The sequence below is a fragment of the Typopeltis vanoorti genome, chromosome 7 (genome assembly GCF_054136105.1).
Source record: "Typopeltis vanoorti isolate ZY-2024b chromosome 7, IOZ_Tvanoo_1.0, whole genome shotgun sequence".
Classification (NCBI taxonomy): Eukaryota; Metazoa; Arthropoda; class Arachnida; order Uropygi; family Thelyphonidae; genus Typopeltis; species Typopeltis vanoorti.
The window spans coordinates 80,286,942-80,311,303 of record NC_143555.1 but is presented as its reverse complement, the minus strand read 5'-3'; the positions used below and the strand labels follow the sequence as shown (position 1 = coordinate 80,311,303).

Below are 24,362 nucleotides of genomic sequence, written 5' to 3'. Positions count from 1 at the left end.
TGCTGATCATGCGAAGATAGGTATGCTGATAGGCAGCACTTGCAGAATGATTTGAATAGGTTGGAATTGTGAGCATGTAAAAATGACTGTCAGTTCAATGTTAATAAATGTCAAGTCATGCACTTTGATGAGATTAGATATCCAATGTCATATTATATTGGTGGAATTGTGCTAGAGTAAACTGATCAGGCTAGGGATCTTGGAGTTTTAGTAGATGGGAAGTTGAAGTTCAAGGATCATATAGCAGGAATCATAAATGCAACTCAGAGAATTGCAATGCTGAAACAAATCTTAACATGTAAAGATAAGAAAGTCATTTTGCCTCTTTGAAGGGCCTTGTTAAGACCTCACTTGATACAGTGGAGAGAGAGAGAGAGAGTGCAAAGGAGAAGTCAAAAATGATATCAGGATTGATTGTAGAATACTGATTATGAGGATAGATTTAAACTTTGTGGGCTGTGGACACTTGGAAACAGGAGAAAGAGGGATGATGTGATTGAGACTTCTGAAAGTATTATACGGAATTTTTCATTTATGGAGGGTGGGGAAAGGACGCGAGGTCATCCTTGGAAGTTGAGAATGAATTCTGTCAAGAAGGGGGTTAGGACCAGATTTTTCTCTCATAGAGTGGTGCATGATTGGAATGTACTGCCGTTTCATGCCATTTGTATGCAAGTAGTGTGAATGAATTCAAAGCAGGTATGACAGCTGGTGTGAATAGTACAGCCTCTCTCGATGAGTTCCTGACTTCCTGAAGGTCTCTCTTAAAACTGAACCTAAAAGGGATGGATATGAAGTGACATGGAGAGCAGGGTGAGCATACAGACATCAAAGAGTAATATATATGGCATAGTATAGTGTGCCACATGGAATGCTATTTAATTTTTACATTAATGTGGATAATGGCAATGATTTGGCATGAAATAATCAAACTGTTACAAATGATGTAAAACTGAAGAAGACAACAATTAATAAAGGTGATGTAGCGATGCTGCAAGATGATTTAAACTAAATGATAGTATGGGAAAGCAAGCAATAATGAATAATGGTTGCAAGTTTATTGCGCATTTTGGAATCAAACGTTTCCAAACTGTGTATTTACACCAATGGATCTATAATGCAGAAAAGTGATGAGACTAGGAATTTGGAAGTGACTAGAGTTCAGATTCAGAGGACATATTGCAAAAGTGGGTAAAATAGCTCAAAGAATAACTTGGATGATGAAGAACACGGTAGGATTAAGGAGGTTATTATCTCTCATTATAAGGGCTTTGATACACATCATCTGAACAGATTTGGTTGTCTGGGTTTCTTGGGATTGTGGAAATGCTGGAAAGGATTCAAGAGGTGAGTGACAAGGTGACAGTGCTATTTCAGCATTGGAGGTCTCCCTAAGAGTATAGAGCAAATTTTTGTGGAAAAGAGAGGATATGATATGATTGTATAGAAGATATTCTATATTCTGGAAGATATTCTTCCAGGGATTGTCTCTGGAAGTTGTGAAAGAGTGTTGCTTGTTCACCAAGCCTAACAAATAAATGTTAGGCTTGGTGAACAAGTTATTAAAAGCAGCTGTGGATGCTAAATGAGTCATTTTTAATTTAACGATGCCATTTTTAAAATTTAATAAATGGTACTCATTTGGGCATATGTAAAATATTAATAAGAAAAAAAGGAAAAATAAATCAATAAATAAAACGGATGAAAATGAAAGGAAAATGTGAATGATGTAAAAAGGAATAAGTACATGTTAATCTACATGAGAGGGGTGCTTAAGGGTCAGGGGTGCTTAAGGGTCAAAGCTGCATAACTGAGAGGAGACCTCCACATAGCCTTTAAAGGAATGCGGAGAACCGACCAGGGCTTCTGACCTAATGTCCAATCCTCACCTTCTCGTGGTGCACCCTGTTGGGTATCTACTTAGATACTGAACGAACGAGGATGGGCTGGCAATTTGGGATTTAGCCGACCAAATTGTATTCTTATTGGTTAAACCAAAATAAAAAATGATGATACAACATGACAGAATTTCATGCCGGCTGGGGCGTCGCCCGGTTAAACAAGGCCCCCGTTGTTTTTGCCAGGGAACAAGCGAACAGCGAAAAGTCAGCTACTGGAACAAATCTTAAAACAAACCCCAACTCAACATCACCAGAGTTAAAGATCGGTACTATCAACGTAAGAAGCCTGAATGGCAAAGAAATGGAGCTAGCTGAGGAATTAGATAAGTACCAGATCGACATAATAGGGGTGACTGAAACAAAAAAGACCAAAACTGGCGAGATCTTTCTGAGCAATAAATACAAAATGTTACATTCAGGCAATGACAATCAATGAAAAGAAGGAGTAGCCATAGTATTCAACACAAAATACAAGGCTAATCTACTTGAATGGCAGTCAGTCTCAAGTAGAGTAATGTGGGCAAATATGAGAATGGGGAACTGGACAATGAGACTTATTTGTGCCTATGGTCCCACAGAAGGTTCTACTATGGTAGAAGTAGAGGAGTTTTTCGAGGCCTTAGAAAAAGCAACTGACACAATGAAAAATGAAAAGTTGGTCCTTGTTGGGGATCTAAATAGCAGAGTAGGAAATGATTGTGAGACATACAAAAATATTTTGGGAAAATTTGGAGAAAAGAGGAAAGCTAATAGTAATGGCAAATATCTGTTAGATTTCTGCTCAGGACATGGACTGATTATTACTAACACCATGTTCCAACATAAAAATGTGCACAAATTCACATGGAGAGAAGAGGCTAGGAATAAGAAAATTCTCATCGACTATATTATTATTGATAGTGATGTTTTCTCCCTGGTGCAGGACATCAGAGTGTACAGAGGATTTGAAATTGGAAGTGATCACTATTTAGTCTTGAGCAGGATAAAATTGAATTTCATATTGAAGCTCAACTTTTAAAGAGAATAAAAGTTGAGCAGCTCTCAGATGTGAACTGTAGACTAAAATACACAAAGATTATTGAAGAAAAAATGAAAGAGTTTGAGAACTGGAATCAAACCTTGGAGATTCAGTGGCAAACTCTGAAGAAAACATTGATTGATTCTGCCAGAGAGGCATGTGGTGAGGTTGTCTGTAAGGATAAAAAAATCAGAACTCCCTGGTGGACACAGGAAGTTAAAGAAGAAGTGAAGGAAAAGAAGAAAGCATATCAAAAGTTCCTGTCAAATAAGTCAGCTTGTGCTCTTAGAGAATACAGAGACAAATGCAAGAATGCTAAACACTGTGTAAAACTAGCTAAACAAAGGTCATGGGAGGACTTTGGCAAGAATATAGAAAATAAATATCAAGAAGGTGGCAAAATATTCTGGAGGTTGTTGAAGAAGCTTAAGAATGGAGGAAAGAGTGCTGTAAAAGGAATTAGAGATGATAAAGGTGACATGAAAACGGGAGAAAAAGACATCCTTGAAGTATGGAGTAATTACTTTGAAAAACTGCTAAATGAAACAAGCAGTGATGACAGCACAGTGGTAAAAAACACTGACCAGGCATGCAGTCAGTAATACATATCCATACTTGAAGTAGAAAAAACCATTAAAGGCTTGAAATGTGGAAAGGCAGCAGGAGTAGATGATATTCGACCAGAAATGCTGAAGTATGGTGGTATAAGAGTCTTACAGTAGCTGCACTGCATAGTTCAGAAAGCCTGGACAGAGGGACGAATTCCCGATGATTGGAGTAGGGCTCTCATAGTACCCATATATAAAAAGGGAAATAAAACTGCATGTGAGAATTACAGAGGTATTTCCCTACTGAGTGTTCCTGGCAAGATCTATGCAAGTATACTTGAGAAACAGTTGAGAAGAATTGTGGAAGAAAAGCTTGGTGAAGAAAAAGCTGGATTCAGGCCAAATAGAGGCTGTCAGGATCAGATCTTCACTTTACGACAAATAGTCGAGAAAGCATGGGAATATAACAAAGATCTGTATTTAAGTTTTGTCGATTTGGAAAAGGCATATGACAAGGTGCCAAGAGAGAAGCTATTCAATACGCTGCAGTTATATGGTGTCAATGGGGCATTATATCAAGCAATACTTAGTCTTTATTTGAGTTGTAAGTCAGCAGTTAGAATTGAAGGAAGTACAGGAAGATGGTTTAATGTTAAATCTGGTGTGAGACAAGGATGTACATTATCCCCTCTGTTATTCATTATCTATATGGATCACATTATGAAGGAAAGTGGTATTAAATACGATATCAAAATTGGAGATGTTAATGTCAGCTCTTTGCTTTATGCAGACGATGTTATACTTCTAAATAAATCTGCTACAAGTCTGCAAGATTCTCTGACTAAATTGAATAGCTGTTGTAATAGATATGGTATGAAGGTCAGCAATAAAAAGACAAAGACAATGAAAATAGGCAGAATCATTGAAAATGTAAACTGTGTTGTGAATGGAGAACCTGTGGAACAAGTAAAACATTTCAGCTATTTAGGCACGATTTGTACTGAAGATGGTAAATTAAATATAGAAATAGACAACAGAATCAGCAAAGCTGGTATGGTGGGAAGTCAATTGAATAAATTCATATGGAATAAGAGAGAAATTAGTCGGAACACTAAATTAGCTGTATACAAGACAGTGTTCAAACCAGTTTTAACTTATGGATCTGAGAGCTGGGTCAGAAGTAAAACACTTGACCAAAGACTAGAGACCACAGATATGAGAGTCCTGAGAAAGATTATCGGCATGAACAGATGGCATCAATGGCAATATCATATTAAAAACGAGGATATTAGGAAAGAACTTGACATTGTCAGCATCCAGGAATGTGTTAGCAGTGCTAATCTCAGGTGGTATGGTCACTTAAACAGAATGGGCAAGGAAAGATTAGCAAAACAAGTGTTCTCTGCCAGGTTGGCAGCAAAACGACCCAGAGGAAGACCAAGATATAGGTGGATTGATACGGTACAAAGTGCTTTAGACGATAGAAATATAAGATCTGATAATGTTGGAGTCTTGACAAGTAACAGACTGATTTGTAGGAAAATTGTAGATAGGAAATTAATAATGATGTAATTTTTTCCATGTAGTACTATCATATCCTGTACACCCATTGAGGGTACATGGCAGGAATTTGATGATGATGATGATGATGATGATTATGATAATCTACATGAGATGGAGAATTTTTAATCATATCGATGAGAGTGCACTGATGATATATTTTTTTTTTTTTTTAAACCAGATAAAGTTTGCCAGTCTCAGGCTGTGGTGCTCCAGTTTCCTCTTTTAAAAAAAGTAAAAACTGGATCCATTGGTTTCAAACACATTTTTGGACCATTACATTGAATAGAATATAATATACACAGCAATAACCAGGTAATTTGTGAAGATTATATCCACTGACATTCTAGAGAGTCTAATGTACCCTGGTAGATGAGTGAAATAACAATAAAACACAGAGCACTGTAAAATATGTAATATCTCTGCAATTTGCCAAACTTATTGAATGGGGGTGAATAGCTTATCTACTTTCTGCTCAACAGGTTATGGGTTCAAAGTTCATTGTGTATGTGAATATTTGTGAATGCTTTTAATTAGTAGATCAGTTTCATTAACCAGTGCAAGATTAACTGAATGCTGAAATGGCTTGAAAAAGAATGTACAAATGTTTAGTATTCAGAGTATGGAAACTGGACGATCTAATCTTACCCTACCTTTAGTACCAAATGTATAACAACATTTGGTACTAAAGTATAACAACAAATGTTGTAAAGTATAACATTCACATATGAGATTTGCATAAAAAAGTGTTATAAACCATGTTAAGATTTCATAAAATTTCTCCTACTTAGGTAAATAATGAAAGAAATGCATCAATTAACTGCAGAGACATGAAGTATATCAGCAAAGAAACTTTTGCAGAAAACATAATACAGTAGATATTTGAGTATCATGATAATGCTTACTGTGTGCTTGAATTATATTTCTTTTGGAATATATAAAAAAATCATAGTTAAATCTGCTCAACTGAGTTTTTGTGGCATTCAAAATTTTTTTTTTTTTTTGGACAATCCTTTATCCAAGTGTATGCAAACCAAGTCTGAATGTGAAGTATCTTTGTGACTATGCTAATTGTACATAGAGGATGATAACTTCACATCAACTGTCTTAGTATCTCATATTGTGAAGCAACTTCCTTTCAGAAATATATATTGCTATACTTTATGGGTTTCAATCTTTGTTGAGGTCTCATCAGTGGGAGGCAGACTCAAGAGAGATACCAAAGTTTAATTAATGTAGAAGTCACATATTTCTCATATACAAGTAGTAAAAATATGTATCATCTTATTACATCTTTATTAAAATACTCTGGATTAGAGATAGTATTTTCACAACTAGGCCACTTTTAATATAGTCAGATAACTTCACATCAATTGCCTTAGTATCCCATAATGCAAAGCACACTTCCTTTCAGAAATGCATATTGCTAAGCATTATGGGAAGGTCACCAGCCAGACCAATTTCAACATTTACTGAGGTCCTATTAATGATCATTCAGGTCTGATTAGAGCCAGACCCAGAAGAGATACCAAGGATGAAGATACTTCACTAGCAAACTTTGATAAAGGATTACACTATAAAGTGCTTACACTTTGATAAAGGATTAAACAAGAATATAGTTTCTTGGAAAGTTTAATTTCTAGCCAAATAGAAAAACTTTCTACAACTATCTATCAAACACAAACCATGTTCTACATGGTTTGTGCTTCACAAAAATATCTATATTTTAATAGTGTAATTTTATCAAAATATCTTTACTGTGTTTATGTGCATTTTGCTTTATTTAACTGATTTAGTATAAAATACTTCCAGAGAATAGTTTTCAAAATTTAGAATTCAGAATGGATTTCTGAATGCCCCATGTAGCATAAACAATGTTTTGTTCTCGGACAAGATTCTTGCTATCTATAGTGAGTATCCTTGACTCATTCATTATACTAGCATGCTACAGGCTGAGACAACCTCAACCCGGTGTACTGGGTTGAGGTTGCCTTAAAAAAAACAAACCAAATACATTAAGACAAAATAATCATACCTGGATGACACAGTAGTAAGCACTTATGGCCACAATCAGGCTTTAATTTTTTACCACAAATCTGTCCACATGAATGTGGTACTAACCATGGATCGTATGGTGGCTCATCAACTTTTCCACAAAAGCAAAAATAAGTAGTGGGTTGTTCCTGTTGATTATATTCTCTTCGACATTTGGGACTATAAATTAAAAAAAAAAAAAAACATTTATTGAGTATTAAAATCATATTACTGATAAGTGAACATTGGAAAATTCTATTTATTAACAGATGCAACAATTTCATATTATGCAGAATAGTGAATCCATTACTGCACATCATTTTCATTAATAGAGATTTTAGGATAATGCACTGCAAAATAATTTTCTTACTATAGTAACAAAAAAATAAAATAAAAATTATGCAATTAATATAATTATATATAGTGCTTAAGGATCAAAGTTGTATAATTGGGATAACCTTTTAAGGAATGCAAAGAACCAACCAACCAACCACAAGAAATTGAGGACTGGGCATAATGTCCAATCCTCAATTTCTCGTGGTTCACCCCATTAGGTATCTAACTAGATACTGAACGAATGAGGATGGGCTGGCAATTTGTGATTTAGCTGACCAAATTGTATTCTTACTGGCTTAACCCATTGTGCAAAATGATGGTAAAATATAACAACATTTCATGACAGCTGGGGTGCTGCCTTATTAAACAAGGCACCCACTTTTCATCAGGGAACCAGGGCAAACAGTGAAAAGTCAGCTACTGGAACAAATCTCAAAACTGAACCCAACTGAATATCAACAAAGTTCAATATTGTACTATCAATATCAGAAGCATCAATAGGAAAGAAATGAAACTAACTGAAGAATTGGATAAGTACCAGATCAACATAACAAGTGTTATTCAAACAGAGAAGTCAAAAACTGGTAAAATCTTTTCTCTAAACAACAAATACAAATTGTTATATTAAGGCAATAAAAATCACGGAAAAGAAGGAGTAGCTATAGTATTCAACACTAAATACAAAGAAAATCTTCTCGAATGGCAAGCAACATCAAGTACACATATTACTTATACATATACATACAGTGTTGTGGGCAAATATCAGATTGGGGAACTGGACAATGAGATTTATTTGTGCTTATGATCCTGCAAAAAGTTCTACTAAGGAAGAAGTGGAGGAATTTTTTGAGGCATTAGAGAAAGCAACTGACATAATGAAAAAGGAAAAGTTGGTCCCTGTGGAAGATCTAAACAAAAGAGTAGAAAATTATTACCAGACTCACAGAAATGCTTTGGGAAAATTTGGAGAGAAGAGCAAAGCTAATAGTAAAGGCAAGTACCCATTGGATTTCTGCTGGAACATGGAATAGTTATTACTAATACCATGTTCCAACATAAAAATGTACACAAATTCATATGGAGAGCAGTGCAAGAAATAATCTTGTTGACTATGTTACTTTTGATAGTGATGTTTTCCTGCTAGTTCAGGACACAAGTGTATACAGAGGATTTGAAATTGTGAGTAATCATTTTGTTCTACTCAAGATTAACCATTTAATCTTGAGTAGAACAAAATTGAATGTCATACTGAAAAGTTTGGCATATAAGAAATTTTTTTTTAAATGAATCAAAGTTGAGCAGCTTTCAGATGTGAATAGCAGACTAAAATATACAAAAATGATTCCAGAAAAATTTAAAGAGTTTGAAATCAAGAATCAAACTTCAGATTCAGTGGCAAATCCTGAAGAAATAATGACTGATTGATTGATTCAACCAGAGGGACATGTGAAGTGAAGAGTTTATTATTCACTTGGTTAGACTATAATAAGTTTAATTTAATCCTTTATCCAAGTGTGAGCAAACAAAGTTTGCACCTGAAAGTATCTTCAGGACTGAGTTAAGGTGGTGCAACACCAAGGCAACTCATGGCAAAGGTGGAGAAAGCTATCATCACTCCTATCTCAGTATCTCCCATAATGCAAAGCACATCTCCTTGCGGATATGTGTAATGCTATGCATTAAGGCAAGGGCCACTACCCAGACCGGTTTCAACCTTTATTAAGGTCTCGTCAGTGGGAGCCAGGCCCAGTAGTAAAAAAAACTAAAGTAACTTTTTTTTTTTTTTAATTTCATCTTTGTATTCAAGACCAAAGAGTGCAAACTATAGCACAACATGAAGTTGGCACTATTTTTCATAAACAGAATGTGACTGCATATTTTGGGCTATAATTTCAGATATTAAATAACTGACCAAGCAGAATTTTTAGAAGTTTGAAATCATTTCAGGAAATTTTCATATTGTTTCTTTTTAGCCTTCTGCAATTCCCTGCAAGTATTGCATGAATTTCCCCTGCAGATTTTCCTGCATTTTACTGAAAAGCAATGGAATAATTTATTGGGGGAAGATACTTTCATTTGCTAAAATACAGTCACAAATTAAACACTATGGTTTTGGACACAACTAATCACCAGAACAAGTGAATTCTATTTTCAAGTGGTCTTGCCTATATAATCATTAATTTTTTATTTTTTTTCATTTTTCTAACTAGAGTTCATCATCATTATCATCATTAAATTCCTGACATGCCCTCAAGGGGTGTACAGAATATTTTGATAGTACTACACGAAAAACTTACTCATTACTAACTTCCTATGAACATTTTTCCTCTAAATCACTCTGTTAACTGTCGAGACTCCAACATTATCAGATCTTATAGTTCTGTCTTCTAAGGCACTTTTTACTGTACAAATTCACCTAAATCTTGGTGTTCTATGGGTCTTTTTTCTTGCCAATCTAGCAGAGAAGAACGCTTGTTTTGCTAATCATTTCTCTCCCATTCTGTTTAAGTGACCATACCACTTGAGATTAGCTCTGCTAACACATTCTTGGATGCTAACAACGTCAAGTTCTTTCCTAATATCCTCGTTTTTAATATGATGTTGTCGTTGATGCCAAAAATCTTCAGTCAAGTGCTTTACGTGGGTGGTCTGAAAAGTTCTCGGCCTAACAATGAAAAAACGAATTTATAATTTCAAAGTTATTTTTATTTTTCAACATAATCTTCCTTAAGACTAATACGTTTATTTTCCAGCGAGGCTCCAGTGCCATTACCCCATCCCTGCAATGGCTCTCAGTAAGATCTGCAAAATATCCCTCTACAGCTGCAATCATCTCTTGATTCGAAGAAAAATGCTGACCAATGACGAAGAGTTTTAGTTTTGGGAAGAGATAGAAGTCAGAGGGAGCCAAATCTGGGGAACAGGGTGGATGTTCCAACAATTCATAGTGCAGATCCCTTAATTTTTCCATTGCCAAAACACCTTTGTGGGCAGGTGCATTGTCCTGATGGAAGATGATTTTTTCCTTCTGCAAAACAGGTCTTTTCTCAGGAATTATTTCGTCTAGTCTGGTTAAAAGATTCGGATAATATTCCCCGGTTATTGTTTTATCCTTCTCAAGATAATTAATAAACAAAATGCCTTTAGTATCCCAAAACACCAATGCCAAGACCTTGTCTTCTTTGGCACTGAACAACTGGCTTCTGTTCACTGTTTTGACTGCTGTTTGGATTCTGGTGTGTACTGGTAAATCCAAGTCTCATCCATAGTAATAAATCGACACAGGAAATAAGTTTTATTCTTGTTAAAACACTCCAACCACTATTCAGAGATTTTCATATGAGAGCATTTTTGATCTGCGTGGCACCCATTTTGAGCAAAGCTTTTTCATTTGCAATTCTTCATGCAATATATATATTACACATTCTTTTGAAATGCCTATAGTCTCAAGAATTTCATGCACTTTGACTCGCCGGTCATTCAATACCATATCGTGCACTGATCAATGATTTCTGTTGTTGTTATACTTTTTGGATGTCTCCTTCACCTGTATCATCTTCAAGGCTGGTACGGCATGTTTAAACTCAGCAGCCCATTTCTTAATTGTCAAAAATGAAGGAGAAAAGTGCCCATAAACTTTTATGAACTTTGAATGAATTTCTTTTACAAAGAATTTTATAACTGCATGATACTCAATTTTATCCATTTCAAGGGATGCAGACAATGTGGCTTCTGGCAGCTGTATAAAAAAAACTACTTGATAGAATAACTTGTAAATCACATCAATGCTTACAACAGATGTACCAACTTAGAAAAAAAAAAATCTTGCCGATAGTATTGCCATCTATGGTCGAGGCTGAGAACCTTTCAAACCACCCTTGTACAGATCTATTGTTCACCACTCTTCTTTATTAACACACCAACCCATTTCTGATACCACCCATGTATTTCTAACCCTGCTCTCAGATCGATAAGTTAAAATTGGTTTGGACACTATCTTGTATACAGCTAATTTACTGTTTTGACTAATTTCTCTCTTATTCCATATAAATTTATTCAGTTGACTTTTTTACCATACTGGTTTTGTTGATTCTGTTGTCTATTTTCATATATAACTTACCATTTTCACTAAAAGTTGTGTCAAAGTAATGAAATATTTTAATTGTTCTACAGGTTCTCCATTCAAGATGAAGTGGATATTTTAAATGTTTTGCCTATTTTCATTGTCCTTTTCTTATAATTGTTGATTTTCATACCAAATTTATTACAACAGTCATTCAATTTAGTCAAGGAATCTTGCAGACTTATATGGGATTTATTTAAAGATATAACATCATCTGCATAAAGTAAAGAGCTGAGATTAACATCTTTAATTCTTTCCTCCATTTCTGGGCTTTTTCAACAGCATCCAAAATATCTTGTCACCTTCCTGATATTTATTTTCTATGTTCTTACTAAAGTCTTCCCATGACTGTTTTCAGCTAGTTTTACACAGTGTTTAGCTTCTTTACATTTGTCTCTGTATTCTCTAAGAGCACAAGCAGACTTATCTGTCAGGAACTTGACATGCTTTCTTCTTTTCCTTCACTGCCTCTTTAACTGCCTGTGTCCACCATGTAGTTCTGATTTTTCTATCCTTGCAGACAACCTCACCACATGCCTCTCTGGCTGAATCGATGAATTTTTCTTTGGGGTTAGCCACTGAATCATCAAAGTTTGGTTCCTGTTCACAAACTCTTTCATTTTTTTTCTTCAATGATGTTGGTGTATTTTAGTCTACAGTTCACATCTGAAAACTGCTCAACTTTTATTTGCTTTAAAACTTTCTTACATGTTTTTCTTTTCAAAATAAAATTCAATTTTATCCTACTCAAGGCTAAATAGTGATCACTTCCAATTTCAAATCCTCTGTACACTCTGGTGACCTGCACCAGGGAGAAAACATCACTATCAACAATAACAATAATGAGACTTTTCTTATTCCTTGCCTTTTCTCTCCATGCAAATTTGTGCACATTGTTTATGTTGGAACACTGTGTTAGTAATAACCAGTCCATGTCCTGAGCAAGAATCCAACAGATATTTGCAATTATTATTAGCTTTGTTGTTTTCTCCAAATTTTCCCAAAATATTTCTGCATGTCTGATAATCATTTCCTACTCTGCAATTTAGATCTCCAACAAGGACAAACTTTTCTTTTTTCATTTTGTCAGTTGCTTCTCTAAAGCCTCAAAAAATTCCTCCACTTCTACCTTACTAGAACCTTCTGTGGGATGGGACCATACACACAAATAAGTCTTATTGTTCAGTTCCCCATTCTGATATTTGCCCATATCACTCTACTTGAAACTGCCTGCCATTTAAGAAGATTAGCCTCGTATTTAGTAATGAATACTATAGTTATTTCAATATGGTAATTATTCAATTCCTCAGCCAGCTCCATTTCTTTGCCATTCAGATTTCTTATGTTGATAATACCAATCTTGAACTCTGGTGATGTTGAGTTGGGATGTGTTTCAGGATTTGTTCCAGTAGCTGACTTTTCGATGTTCACTCTGGTTCCTTGGCGAAACCAACACTTTGTTTAACTTGGCGATGCCCCCAGCTGGCATGAAATTCTGTCATGTTGTACCATCATTTTACATTGTGGTTTAAGCCAATAAGAATACAATTTGGTCAGTTAAATTCCAAATTGCCAATCCATCCTCGTTCGTTCAGTATCCAGGTAGATACCTAACAGGGTGTACCACAAGAAGGTGAGGACTGGACATTAGGTCAGAAATCCTGGTCGGTTCTCTGCATTCCTTTAAAGGCTGTGTGGAGGTCTCCTCTCAGTTATATAGTTTTGACCCTTAAGGAGTTAGTTTCTGTTGCCATTAAATTATACAGGGTGTTCGGGATAAATTTGACATATTTATAATTAATTATATTTTTCCGTAAGTTACATGTATTAACACACACTTCTCTTCATTTAAAAGTTTGGACCCTTCTTCATTCATATACAAGATGTCAGACAGGATGGATAGCTGGAACCCACCTGAATCATGGAAGAGAATAACTTGTATCATGATGATTCGTGCCCGCCATCAAAATAAGGATATTACGACTGCTGCCCAATGCTCCCTGAATACAGAAAAAACAATCAGGCATGAACTAGAGACTTGCAATGGTGACTACGAGGATGTAGCAAGAAGAAAGATCCCTAGCAGATGATCTGATTGCGTTCGTACAGCAGAATTCCTCGCAAATCTGCCGGAACAGGTGTTGAAGAACCCTGGCATTGGAATTCGGGCTTTGTTCGTGGAGTTGCTAACTGTAGTCAAGCCCTGGATAACAAGGGTAGCCAATGGTAGGCCGTATGTATGGCAGCAGGATTCGGCCCCTTGCCACACCTCTGGGAAAAGTCAAAAATGGTTGTCTGAAAATTTCTACGACTTCACCAGTCCAAATGTTTGGCCTCCAAACTCCCCAGACCTTAACCCCATGGATTATTTTGTATGGGGCGCAGTTGAAAAAGACACCAATCGCACTTCCAGTAATACAAAAGCCCAGTTAATGGATAAAATTAAAACAGTTTTTGCGGCCCTTCCCAGGGAGACTGTAGCATCAGCTTGTTCGAGGTTCCGAAGCAGAATTGAAGCTGTGATCGATGCTAATGGTGGTTATTTTGAGTAAATCTTGTTGATAGTATTGTAATTAACTCTGCCTGTAATGTTTTTTTGTCAATTCATTAAATTTAATAGATACAAAGAAGATTTTCTTTTTCCTTACGAAACTGTCAAATTTATCCCGAACACCCTGTATACACCTGTTTTTTGCAAATTTAGATGCAGCAGAAACACTGGTTTCTTGTAAATATCTTTCAAAATGTTTATTAACTAAAAATAAAAAAGAAAGTAAAACTAAAATATATTAAATTAGACTTACTATTACTATTATTAGAAAGGAAATATTTTAAACTTTATTTAATGAAAATTACTGAAATACAAGATATTAAAACTTGTATTTCTGTAATTTTATAAATACATAATCACAAAATATAAATCTTGCTGATAAAAAAAAAATGAAAATTTGAATTTCATAAAATTTTATTATATCTGTTAAAAACGATTTTTAAAACTATAAAAAACAATTGAAAAAAACTCACCTGAACAAACAACTCCTATTTAAAGAAATATATTTTGTTTTTTTTTACAAACCACAGCTGTCTATAATACATTTGTTAATTGTGACAAATGTAAAATGAATACTGTATGAACTCAATTAGTGCATTCACCACAATCATCTGTAGTCTGCTTGCACACCAGATTTACAACTGGTACATTCTTTCTTCCCATAAGTTACTAATAAGCAATTACATTGTAGCCCTGCTATTGTTAAATACATGCATTAGTATGATTTAACTTGCTATGCAATTTGCAGTTCTAAAGAGTGCATCCTTCCTTAATAATGACTGAACTTTGCAGAATGAAAAATACTTCCTTGTTATTCATTTGAAAAATGAATATTATCCATTAACTGTTAATATTTAAACTATAAATTTTGCAACAACTCCCCCACCACCACCAAGTCTTGACATCCTGGGTGGAAAACACTGCTCTGCCTTAAAGGAACATTTGAACAAATAGCACTGGTTCTTCACAAGTATAATCTATATGCAACTTTTAAACAAGTTTGGAAAATCTTCTCTACCATCCACTAACCACGTGTTACCACCCCTCTCTTTTGCTTAGTGCCCTTTTCGTGTCAATCTATGATGTCAACTAATTTTCTCTTCACTCCATGATGATGCCCTTATAACTTGGAAGAAATCTAATGGAGTTAATAAATTCTATTTTTTTTTTTTTTTTGTGCGAGTCAAGTATCATTAAATATATAATACAAAAAAAAAAATTAAACATTTTTTTTTTGTATTCATCAGTTACTATTTGGTACAGATGATTATTTGATAACCAAGAAAATATTAAAGAATTAGCAAGGATTAAAAGAATGTTTGACACTGAAAGATAAGATCCTTTCCTTTCCTTCTTAGGAAAAGAAAAATAGTCAACAAAAATTCTTAGAATTAATCTTCCTTATCAGTTATTTTCAAATTCAGTGTTAAGAGATTGCAATGTCCTTATGGCTACAATAAAACTTCTACATTGGTTTTGCTGTGCAAAACCAATGTAGAAGTTTTATTGTAGGGAGGGAGGCATTCACTATATGCAGTGGGGGAGGGAGGCATTCACTATATGCAGTTTCATTCCAGTCTTTGTAAAACTACAGATATATGAAAAGCAAAAGATATTATATCACAATGGAAGAAATGTATGCTAATTATAACTATCACCTGAATAAAATAATATTTAGCAGAAAACAACAACAAAAAAAAAAATAAATAAAATAAATAAATAAAACAGATACACGACAAGTAAAATTGTACAATTTTATTTGTCACTAAGTGCTCAACACAGTGGCGTATTTAGGTATAGGCCCGGCCTAGAGCAGCAAATTTTGAGGGACGGCAGAAATTTCCAGGCTCTCATTTTTGTAATTATATTTATATTACGAATTTACGATATAAATAGGTTATGCATGTAAATCAACTTGTTCATTAAATATGGGGAGCGGCACTTTCTGTGGGCCTAGGGGTAGGAAATACCTAAATACGCCACTGGCTCAACATACATAATTTGTGCGACACCCAGATGAATCATGTGATCATATATATTACAACTAGGATGAATATGCTCATTCCTGCAATCATATACTAACAGTGTGTACAAACATTATTACGTACTCATTCATGGCTAGATTATAAGATAACATGTAATCTGTTCCATACCATCCTGCATCATCTATAATACCAAACCATAAATTACTGGATATATATTTGTCTGTAACAAATCTATATTCATTCCTATTTTCCCTCTCCCCAACAAGCCAAGTATACACAAATGAGGTCATGCCTCACTGATATAGGTAGAAATATAATTCATTACACACTGAGTAGTATATTTAGATATACTTCCCAAATAAATAATTTATCTTGATAATCTGTTACTTATATATCCAAAAACTAGCTTCTTTAACTGAAAAGAACATGTACTGCATGCTCATGCACTGTGCAAAACAGAAAGCACGAAACTGGTTTGTTGCCTGGCATGAATGTGTTAATAGTATGGTATGATGGTACAAAAGCCAATCTAAAATTATTTGATTCATTCAGATATATTTCTTCTTCATCCATAATCTATGTAGATCATTGGGGTACTATAAAGGTGACAGTCCTAACATGCTCTCTCTCTCTCTCTAGATGTTTCTGTCTTGGAATCTGCTTAAATAAGGTGAAGAATAAAGAATTAGTCCATTTTCTAATATTACCTATCAAGATGATTCTAGGTCACTCCTCGCATTTTTTGTTACCAGAAGTCAAGCCTTCCAGTGCTTTATAGGATAAACTATCTGATCTAGCCACCGTAGCTGTTTCTGATATATTTTAGTAATGATATTTTCTTGTGTTCTGGCAATGTAGTGGATTTTTCTTCTATTCTTGTCATTTGTTACATGTGCCGTGTATGATATCTTCAAAAGTTTTTTGTAGTACTTTATCTCAAAGGCCAACAGTATTTTTATCATCTTTCTTTAGCAATGTCCAACTCTCACAACCATATAGTAAGATAAAGTTAACAAGGGTATCAATGAGACAGTGTAGTAGCTAGTTGTATTTTACTGTCCTTCCAAAGTGGCTGTAACATCTGAAAGGCAATAGTTGCTTCAGCAATGCATTCTTTAATATCATCTTTAGACCAGCCATCTCTGTGTTGTATGCTTCCAAGTAGGTGAATCTTTCTCCTTCTTCCAATTTTTCATTATTAATTGAGATGTTCATAGGCTTATTGCCTGAAGACATCATTTTTGATTTGTGAATGATGATCTTTAAACCATAATTACTAAGTGCCTTAGAAACTGGTCTATTAATTCTTGTACTGATTTTTCCAATTTGAAAGGCTTGCTATACTTGCGATTGATTTCTATTAGCATTTCTGTGGAACAGTAAAGTTTTAATTAGGCATACTATTTAAATTATTTAATAAATACTATTTTATTATCTATTCCATACTGGTTCAGTATTTTCCACAATGCCTCATGCCATACTGAATTGAAGGCCTTCTGTATATCTATAAAATTATGATATAGTATTTAATTATGTTAAATATATTTTTCTCCAGTGAGATGTATTGTAAATAAGTGATCTATCATACTCTTGTTTTTATAGAAGAATCCTGCTAAGTTCTCTGAAAGTATATTTTCTATTTTCCTCTCAATCCTAGAGAGTAAGATTTTTTAGGAAAATTTTTCTTAGATGACTGATTAAACTGATAGTTCTATAACTGCTACTTTTATCGCTATTTCCTTTTTTTTTTTTTTGGAGGGGGGGGGTAATAGGAATCATAATAGACGTACCCCAATCTTTAGGCCATGATTCACTGTTCCACACATCATGACAAATTTTGAGCAGGGCATCTATGATAAGTTCTCTCCCCTGCTTTCAATAGTTCCACCTATGCCTGGTGATTTTCCCATCTTCAAAAAATTAACTGCTGCTTCTATCTCCTCTCTTAAAATACAGAAGTCTCCTTCATCCAATGTCATCTGCATTATGTCTTCAAGGTTGTGATTATTAAGGCTACTTCAATTAGTATTAGTGAAGGGTTCTGTTAATCTCTTTATCATTTGTAAAACATCTATAGGTTTGTTTCTTTGTAGATCCTCTTCAATCTTTTCACATATATTTACAAGGTTCTAAGGACTAAAATCTGAACAATTTCTTCTTGTTAATTTTTGTTCTCTCAAAAAGATGTCTAAATAAATAATTGTACATAAAACATCATTATTAATAAATTAAGGTAAATTAAGGCTGACTGATAAGAGAAAGCTGCTCTAAAATTTTGCTACATTAATTTGTTATTTTATTTTTTTACTTATTCATTTGTAGTACTGGAAATTTTTAAAATGAAATGCTAGGACTGCAATCATGGCAGTATAACCACAATAAAATCTATGAAATAAAAAATTGTTTTTGATTATTCTATTAGTTTCGTACTATGGTACACATCATGAATCAACTTATTTCTAATTTGAAAACATACAGTAACAGAATGATTTTCAATACATAAACTGACAATGATAAAACTGTTGAGATATACAGATGCTTCACTGTTGATTTTCACTGTTCATCTGTGCTGTGTAATCTCTATTATAGAAAACTTCCAAATATCTTAGGTCCTTTATATAAGCCAACCACTGCTGGTTTAAGATAAGGCTTTGATTTTTATTACAGTGTTTAAACATGATTTTAGAGGCATCTTTAAAAAATTCTCTATTCAATGTACAGAATTCTTGTCAGTTCCCAAATCGTGTGATGGCGTTCATTAGTAATATAAAAACAGTCTGATTTATGCATTCTCTTTTTATCTACATCTTTAATAAGTACTTTTATGAGAATTTCTCTCAGACATTCCATTTGCCCAATACAATGTCTAACATAACAGACAGCACATGTATAGAATATCTGATAATCACCTAGCCTGTTAAGTGATGAATAAATAGAGGTCTGTTTGTGTGACCTAAGCATTATGGAGATTTTTGTCATAAGTGTGAATGAAGGCAACACTGATCATACGGTTTCAAGACACTAGCTATTATATCAGTGATGTCTGTGAAGTATGGTAAAGTAATAGCACTTTATAGTTCATGCTTTTCCTTTAATGTTACACAGTGATCAGCATTCATTTCGGACAAATTATGGAGACCACAACCGTGTTAGAAATAATAATTTTAATTTCCCGACGTTTCGACTTTCATATTAAGGTCATCATCTGGAGTATACACATATACCCTATATATACAGTGATAAGCTATATTACATTTCACATAGTATGTTAAAGAGACAATGATTTGATCAATGGTTATTCTACTGACCTGACCTCTAGTGAAAAATTAAAATAAAATAAAAATAAAATAAATGAAATAAAATAAAATAAAATAACTACATCAAAGCTATATTCTGTGTATGACAACATCAGAGAAAAAAAAAATTTTTTTTTTTCATATAGATAATTTTATTACTGCAAAAGTGATGTCCTAATTTAAAATGAGAATTATTATATTAGATTTAAGATCCTGGATTAACTATAGTCCTATTTAAAATTAACTCCTAGGGAGAAAGTTTAAGTGGGCAGATTATGTGCCTACCATATTTTTGGGATTTTTAGATCATTATTATTGTTAAGGGTCAAAGCTGTATAACTGAGAGGAGATCTCCACATAGCCTTTAAAGGAATGTGGAGAACTGACCAGGGCTTCTGACCTAATGTCCAATCCTCACCTTCTCGTGGTGCACCCTGTTGGGCATCTACCTGGATACTGAACGAACGAGGATGGGCTGGCAATTTGGGATTTAGTCAACCAAATTGCATTCTTATTGGCTTAAACCAATATAGAAAATGATGGTACAACATGACAAAATTTCATGCCAGCTGGGGTGTCGCCGGGTAAAAAAGGCGTTGTTTTCGTCAGGGAACCAGGGCGAACAGCGAAAAGTCAGCTACTTGAACAAATCTGAAAGCACATCCCAACTCAACATCACCAGAGTTAAAGATCGGTATTATCAACATAAGAAGCCTGAATGGCAAAGAAATGGAGCTAGCTGAGGAATTAGATAAGTACGAGATCGACATAATAGGGGTGACTGAAACAAAAAAGACCAAAACTGTTGAGATCTTTCTGAGCAATAAATACGAAATGTTATATTCAGGAAATGACAATCAAGGAAAAGACGGAGTAGCCATAGTATTCAACACAAAATACGAGACTAATCTTCTTGAATGGCAGGCAGTCTAAGTAGAGTGGGCAAATATCAGAATGGGGAATTGGACAATGAGACTTATTTGTGCCTATGGTCCCACAGAAGGTTATACTAAGGTAGAAGTGGAGGAATTTTTTTATGCTTTAGAAAAAGCAACTGACACAATTAAAAAGGAAAAGTTGGTCCTTGTTGGGGATCTAAATAGCAAAGTAGGAAATGATTGTGAGACATACAAAAATATTTTGAGAAAATTTGGAGAAAAGAGCAAAGCTAATAATAATGGCAAATAACTGTTGGATTTCTGTTCAGGACATGGACTGGTTATTACTAACACCATGTTCCAACATAAAAATGTGCACAAATTCACATGGAGAGAAGAGGCAAGGAATAAGAAAAGTCTCATTGACTATGTTATTATTGATAGTGATGTTTTCTCCCTGGTGCAGGTCACCAGAGTGTACAGAGGATTTGAAATTGGAAGTGATCACTATTTAGTCTTGAGTAGGATAAAATTGAATTTCATATTGAAAAGAATACCATGTAGGAAAAAGTGAATAAAAGTTGAGAAGCTCTCAGATGTGAACTGTAGACTAAAATACACAAAGCTTATTGAAGAAAAAATGAAAGAGTTTGAGAACAGGAACCAAACCTTGGAGATTCAGTGGCAAGCCTTGAAGAAAACCCTGATTGATTCAGCTAGAGAGGCATGTAGTGAAGTTGTCTGCAAGGATAGAAAAATTAGAACTCTATGGTGGACACAGGAAGTTAAAGAGGCAGTGAAGGAAAAGAAGAAAGCATATCAAAAGTTCCTGGCAAATAAGTCAGCTTTTGCTCTTAGAGAATACAGAGACAAATGTAAGAAAGCAAAACACTGTGTAAAACTAGCTAAACAAAATTCATGGGAGGACTTTGGCAAGAACATAGAAAATAAATATCCAGAAGGTAGTAAAATATTCTGGAGGTTGTTGAAGAAGTTTAGAAATGAAGGAAAGAGTGCTGTAAAAGAAGTTAGAGATGATAAAGGTGACATCAAAAAACAGGAGAAAAAGATATCCTTGAAGTATGGAGTAATTACTTCGAAAAATTACTAAATGAAACAAGCAGTGATAGCATAGTGGTAAAAAACACTCAACAGGCATACAATCAGGAATACATATCCATACTTGAAGTAGAAAAAGCCATCAAATGCTTGAAATGTGGAAAAGCAGCAGGAGTAGATGATATTCGACCAGAAATTCTGAAGTACGGTGGTGTAAAAGTCTTACAGTGGCTGCACTGCATACTTCAGAAAGACTGGACAGAGGGACGAATTCAAGATGATTGCAGTAGAGCTCTTATAGTACCCATATATAAAAAGGGAAATAAAACTGAAGTTGAGAATTATAGAAGTAATTCCCTACTGAGTGTTCCTGGCAAGATCTATGCAAGTATACTTGAGAAACGGTTGAGAAGAATTGTGGAAGAAAAGCTTGGTGAAGAACAAGCTGGATTCAGGCCAAATAGAGGCTGTCAGGATCAGATCTTCACTTTACGACAAATAGTCGAGAAAGCATGGGAATATAACAGAGATCTGTATTTAAGTTTTGTCGATTTGGAAAAGGCATATGATAAGGTGCCAAGAGAGAAGCTATTCAATACGCTACAGTTATATGGTGTCAATGGGGCATTATATCAAGCAATACTTAGTCTGTATTTGAGTTGTAAGTCAGCAGTTAGAATTGAAGGAAGTACGGGAAGATGGTTTAATGTTAAATCTGGTGTGAGACAAGGATGTACATTATCCCCTCTGTTATTCATTATCTATATGGATCACATTATGAAGGAAAGTGGTATTAAACATGATATCAGAATTGGAGATGTTAATGTCAGCTCTTTGCTTTATGCGGACGATGTTATACTTCTAAATAAATCCGCTGCAAGTTTGTAAGATTCCCTGACTAAATTGAATAACTGTTGTAATAGATATGGTATGAAAGTCAGCATTAAAAAGACAAAGACAATGAAAATAGGTAGAATTGTTGAAAATGTCAACCGTGTTGTGAACGAGGAACCTGTGGAACAAGTAAAACATTTCAGCTACTTAGGCACGATTTTTACTGAAGATGGTAAATTAAATATGGAAATAGACAACAGAATCAGCAAAGCTGGTATGGTGGGAAGACAACTGAATAAATTCATACGGAATAAGAGAGAAATTAGTCGGAACACTAAATTAGTTGTATACAAAACAGTGTTCAAACCAGTTTTAACTTATGGATCTGAGAGCTGGGTCAGAAGTAAAACACTTGACCAAAGACTAGAGACTGCAGATATGAGTGTCCTGAAAAAGATTATCGGCGTGAACAGATGGCATCAATGGCAATATCATATTAAAAACGAGGATATTAGGAAAGAACTTGACATTGTCAGCATCCAGGAATGTGTTAGCAGAGCTAATCTCAGGTGGTATGGTCACTTAAACAGAATGGGCGAGGAAAGATTAGCAAAACAAGTGTTCTCTGCCAGGTTGGCAGGAAAACAACCAGAGGAAGACCAAGATATAGGTGGATTGATACGGTACAATGTGCCTTAGAAGATAGAAATATAAGATCTGATAATGATAATATTGGAGTCTTGACAAGTAACAGACTGATTTGGAGGAAAATTGTAGATAGGAAGTTAGTAATGATGTAAATTTTTCATGTAGTACTATCATATCCTGTACACCCCTTGAGGGTGCATGTCAGGAATTTGATGATGATGAGATTAGGGTGGTTGATAAGAATTTCACAGGCCTCCTTAAATTTACGTTCATACCATGTTTTGATGCGATGTAAATAACAGATGCTTTTCCAGTCAATTCCATAAAGTATTCAGGGCATGATAAGAAAGGCAAACTTTACCATAGTTATTAAATTTAATGTGCTGTTTATGTTCCTTTTTTCTGACAGTAATTGTGTGTCCTGTTTCCCCTATATAGGGCAAATTACAGGTGCAAGGAATATGGTATACTCCAGGGTGGGCCAGCAGAGGAAGTGAATCCTTGGATGGGTTGAGTAAGTTCTTTAATTTTGCAGGAGATTTAAAGGTGGCTTTGAGGTTGTATTTCTGTAGTATTTTGTTTATTTTATATGATATCCCTTTAATGTATGGAATGGTCACAGTTTTATTGTAGTGTAGTTTATTTTTGTTTCTAAGTGAGGTCTTGTGAAGAATTTTGTTGATAGTATTTTGGCTGTAGCCATTTTTTAAGAAAGTATTGCTGATATTTAATTCATCATTAAGTGCTTGTTCATTGGAGCAAATCTTAAAAGCCCTGTTTTTTAGCATGTTAACGACACCTAGTTTTTATGTAGGGTGGTGGTGGTAGGAGTTTTTATGTATATATTGGCCAGTACGTGTGAGTTTCCAGTAAACAGTGAAGAAAAGACTGCCAGAAGGAAAACGTGTGACAATTGTATCTAGAAAAGGAGGTGTGTGTGTGTGTGTGTGTGTGTGTTCTGCTCTTCAATCTCAATTGTAAGCGTTTGTGTTGTTTGTTTAGGTAGATGACAGAAGTGTCTAATGGCAGCCATGGGACCTGATAGTGAAAACATTGTCAACGTATCTAAGACAGACTTTGGGTTTTAAAGGAGAGGAATCCAGAGCATGTTGCTCAAAATATTCCATATAAAAGTTAGCAAATGGGGGGATAATGGTGAGCCCATGGCTGTGCCTTCTTTTTGCAGGTAGAAAGTGTTTTGCAACACAAAATATCCAGAACATAGTACATGTGCAAAGAGCGCTGTGATATTGGGAGGTAATTTGTCCTGTAATAGAAGGATTGTGTCACTGATTGGGACATTTGTGAAGAAGGCAGAGATGTCAAAACTGACATGTGTGATGTCTTTGATTTTGTTTACAAAGTGTTGCGTGTTTTTAATATAGGAGGAGGGAGGGAATGACCTACCAACTCCTTGAGTTTGATGCTAGTTTCTTGGCTAGGTGATAATTGGGGGATGTCTATACCTTCGACTATCGGCTGGAGTGGTACATTCTGTTTGTGAATCTTTGGTAAACCATAAATTCTCGGGGAACAAGCGTGGAGCAGAAGTAATTTTTTAACTTCTTTGGGCCAAGAAGTGACTGAGGTA

At 34.8% G+C, this 24,362-nt stretch overlaps 1 protein-coding gene across 1 annotated transcript in view; it reads right to left on the bottom strand.

The window, feature by feature from the left end:
* LOC150104807 (NF-X1-type zinc finger protein NFXL1-like) overlaps positions 1 to 24,362 on the bottom strand; it is a 307,000-nt gene that overhangs the window by 213,557 nt on the left and 69,081 nt on the right. The window contains exon 6 of the mRNA XM_090395984.1: positions 7,063 to 7,241. Within this exon, the coding sequence (XP_090252110.1) occupies positions 7,063 to 7,241 (179 nt within the window). The remainder of the gene's footprint in view (positions 1 to 7,062; positions 7,242 to 24,362) is intronic.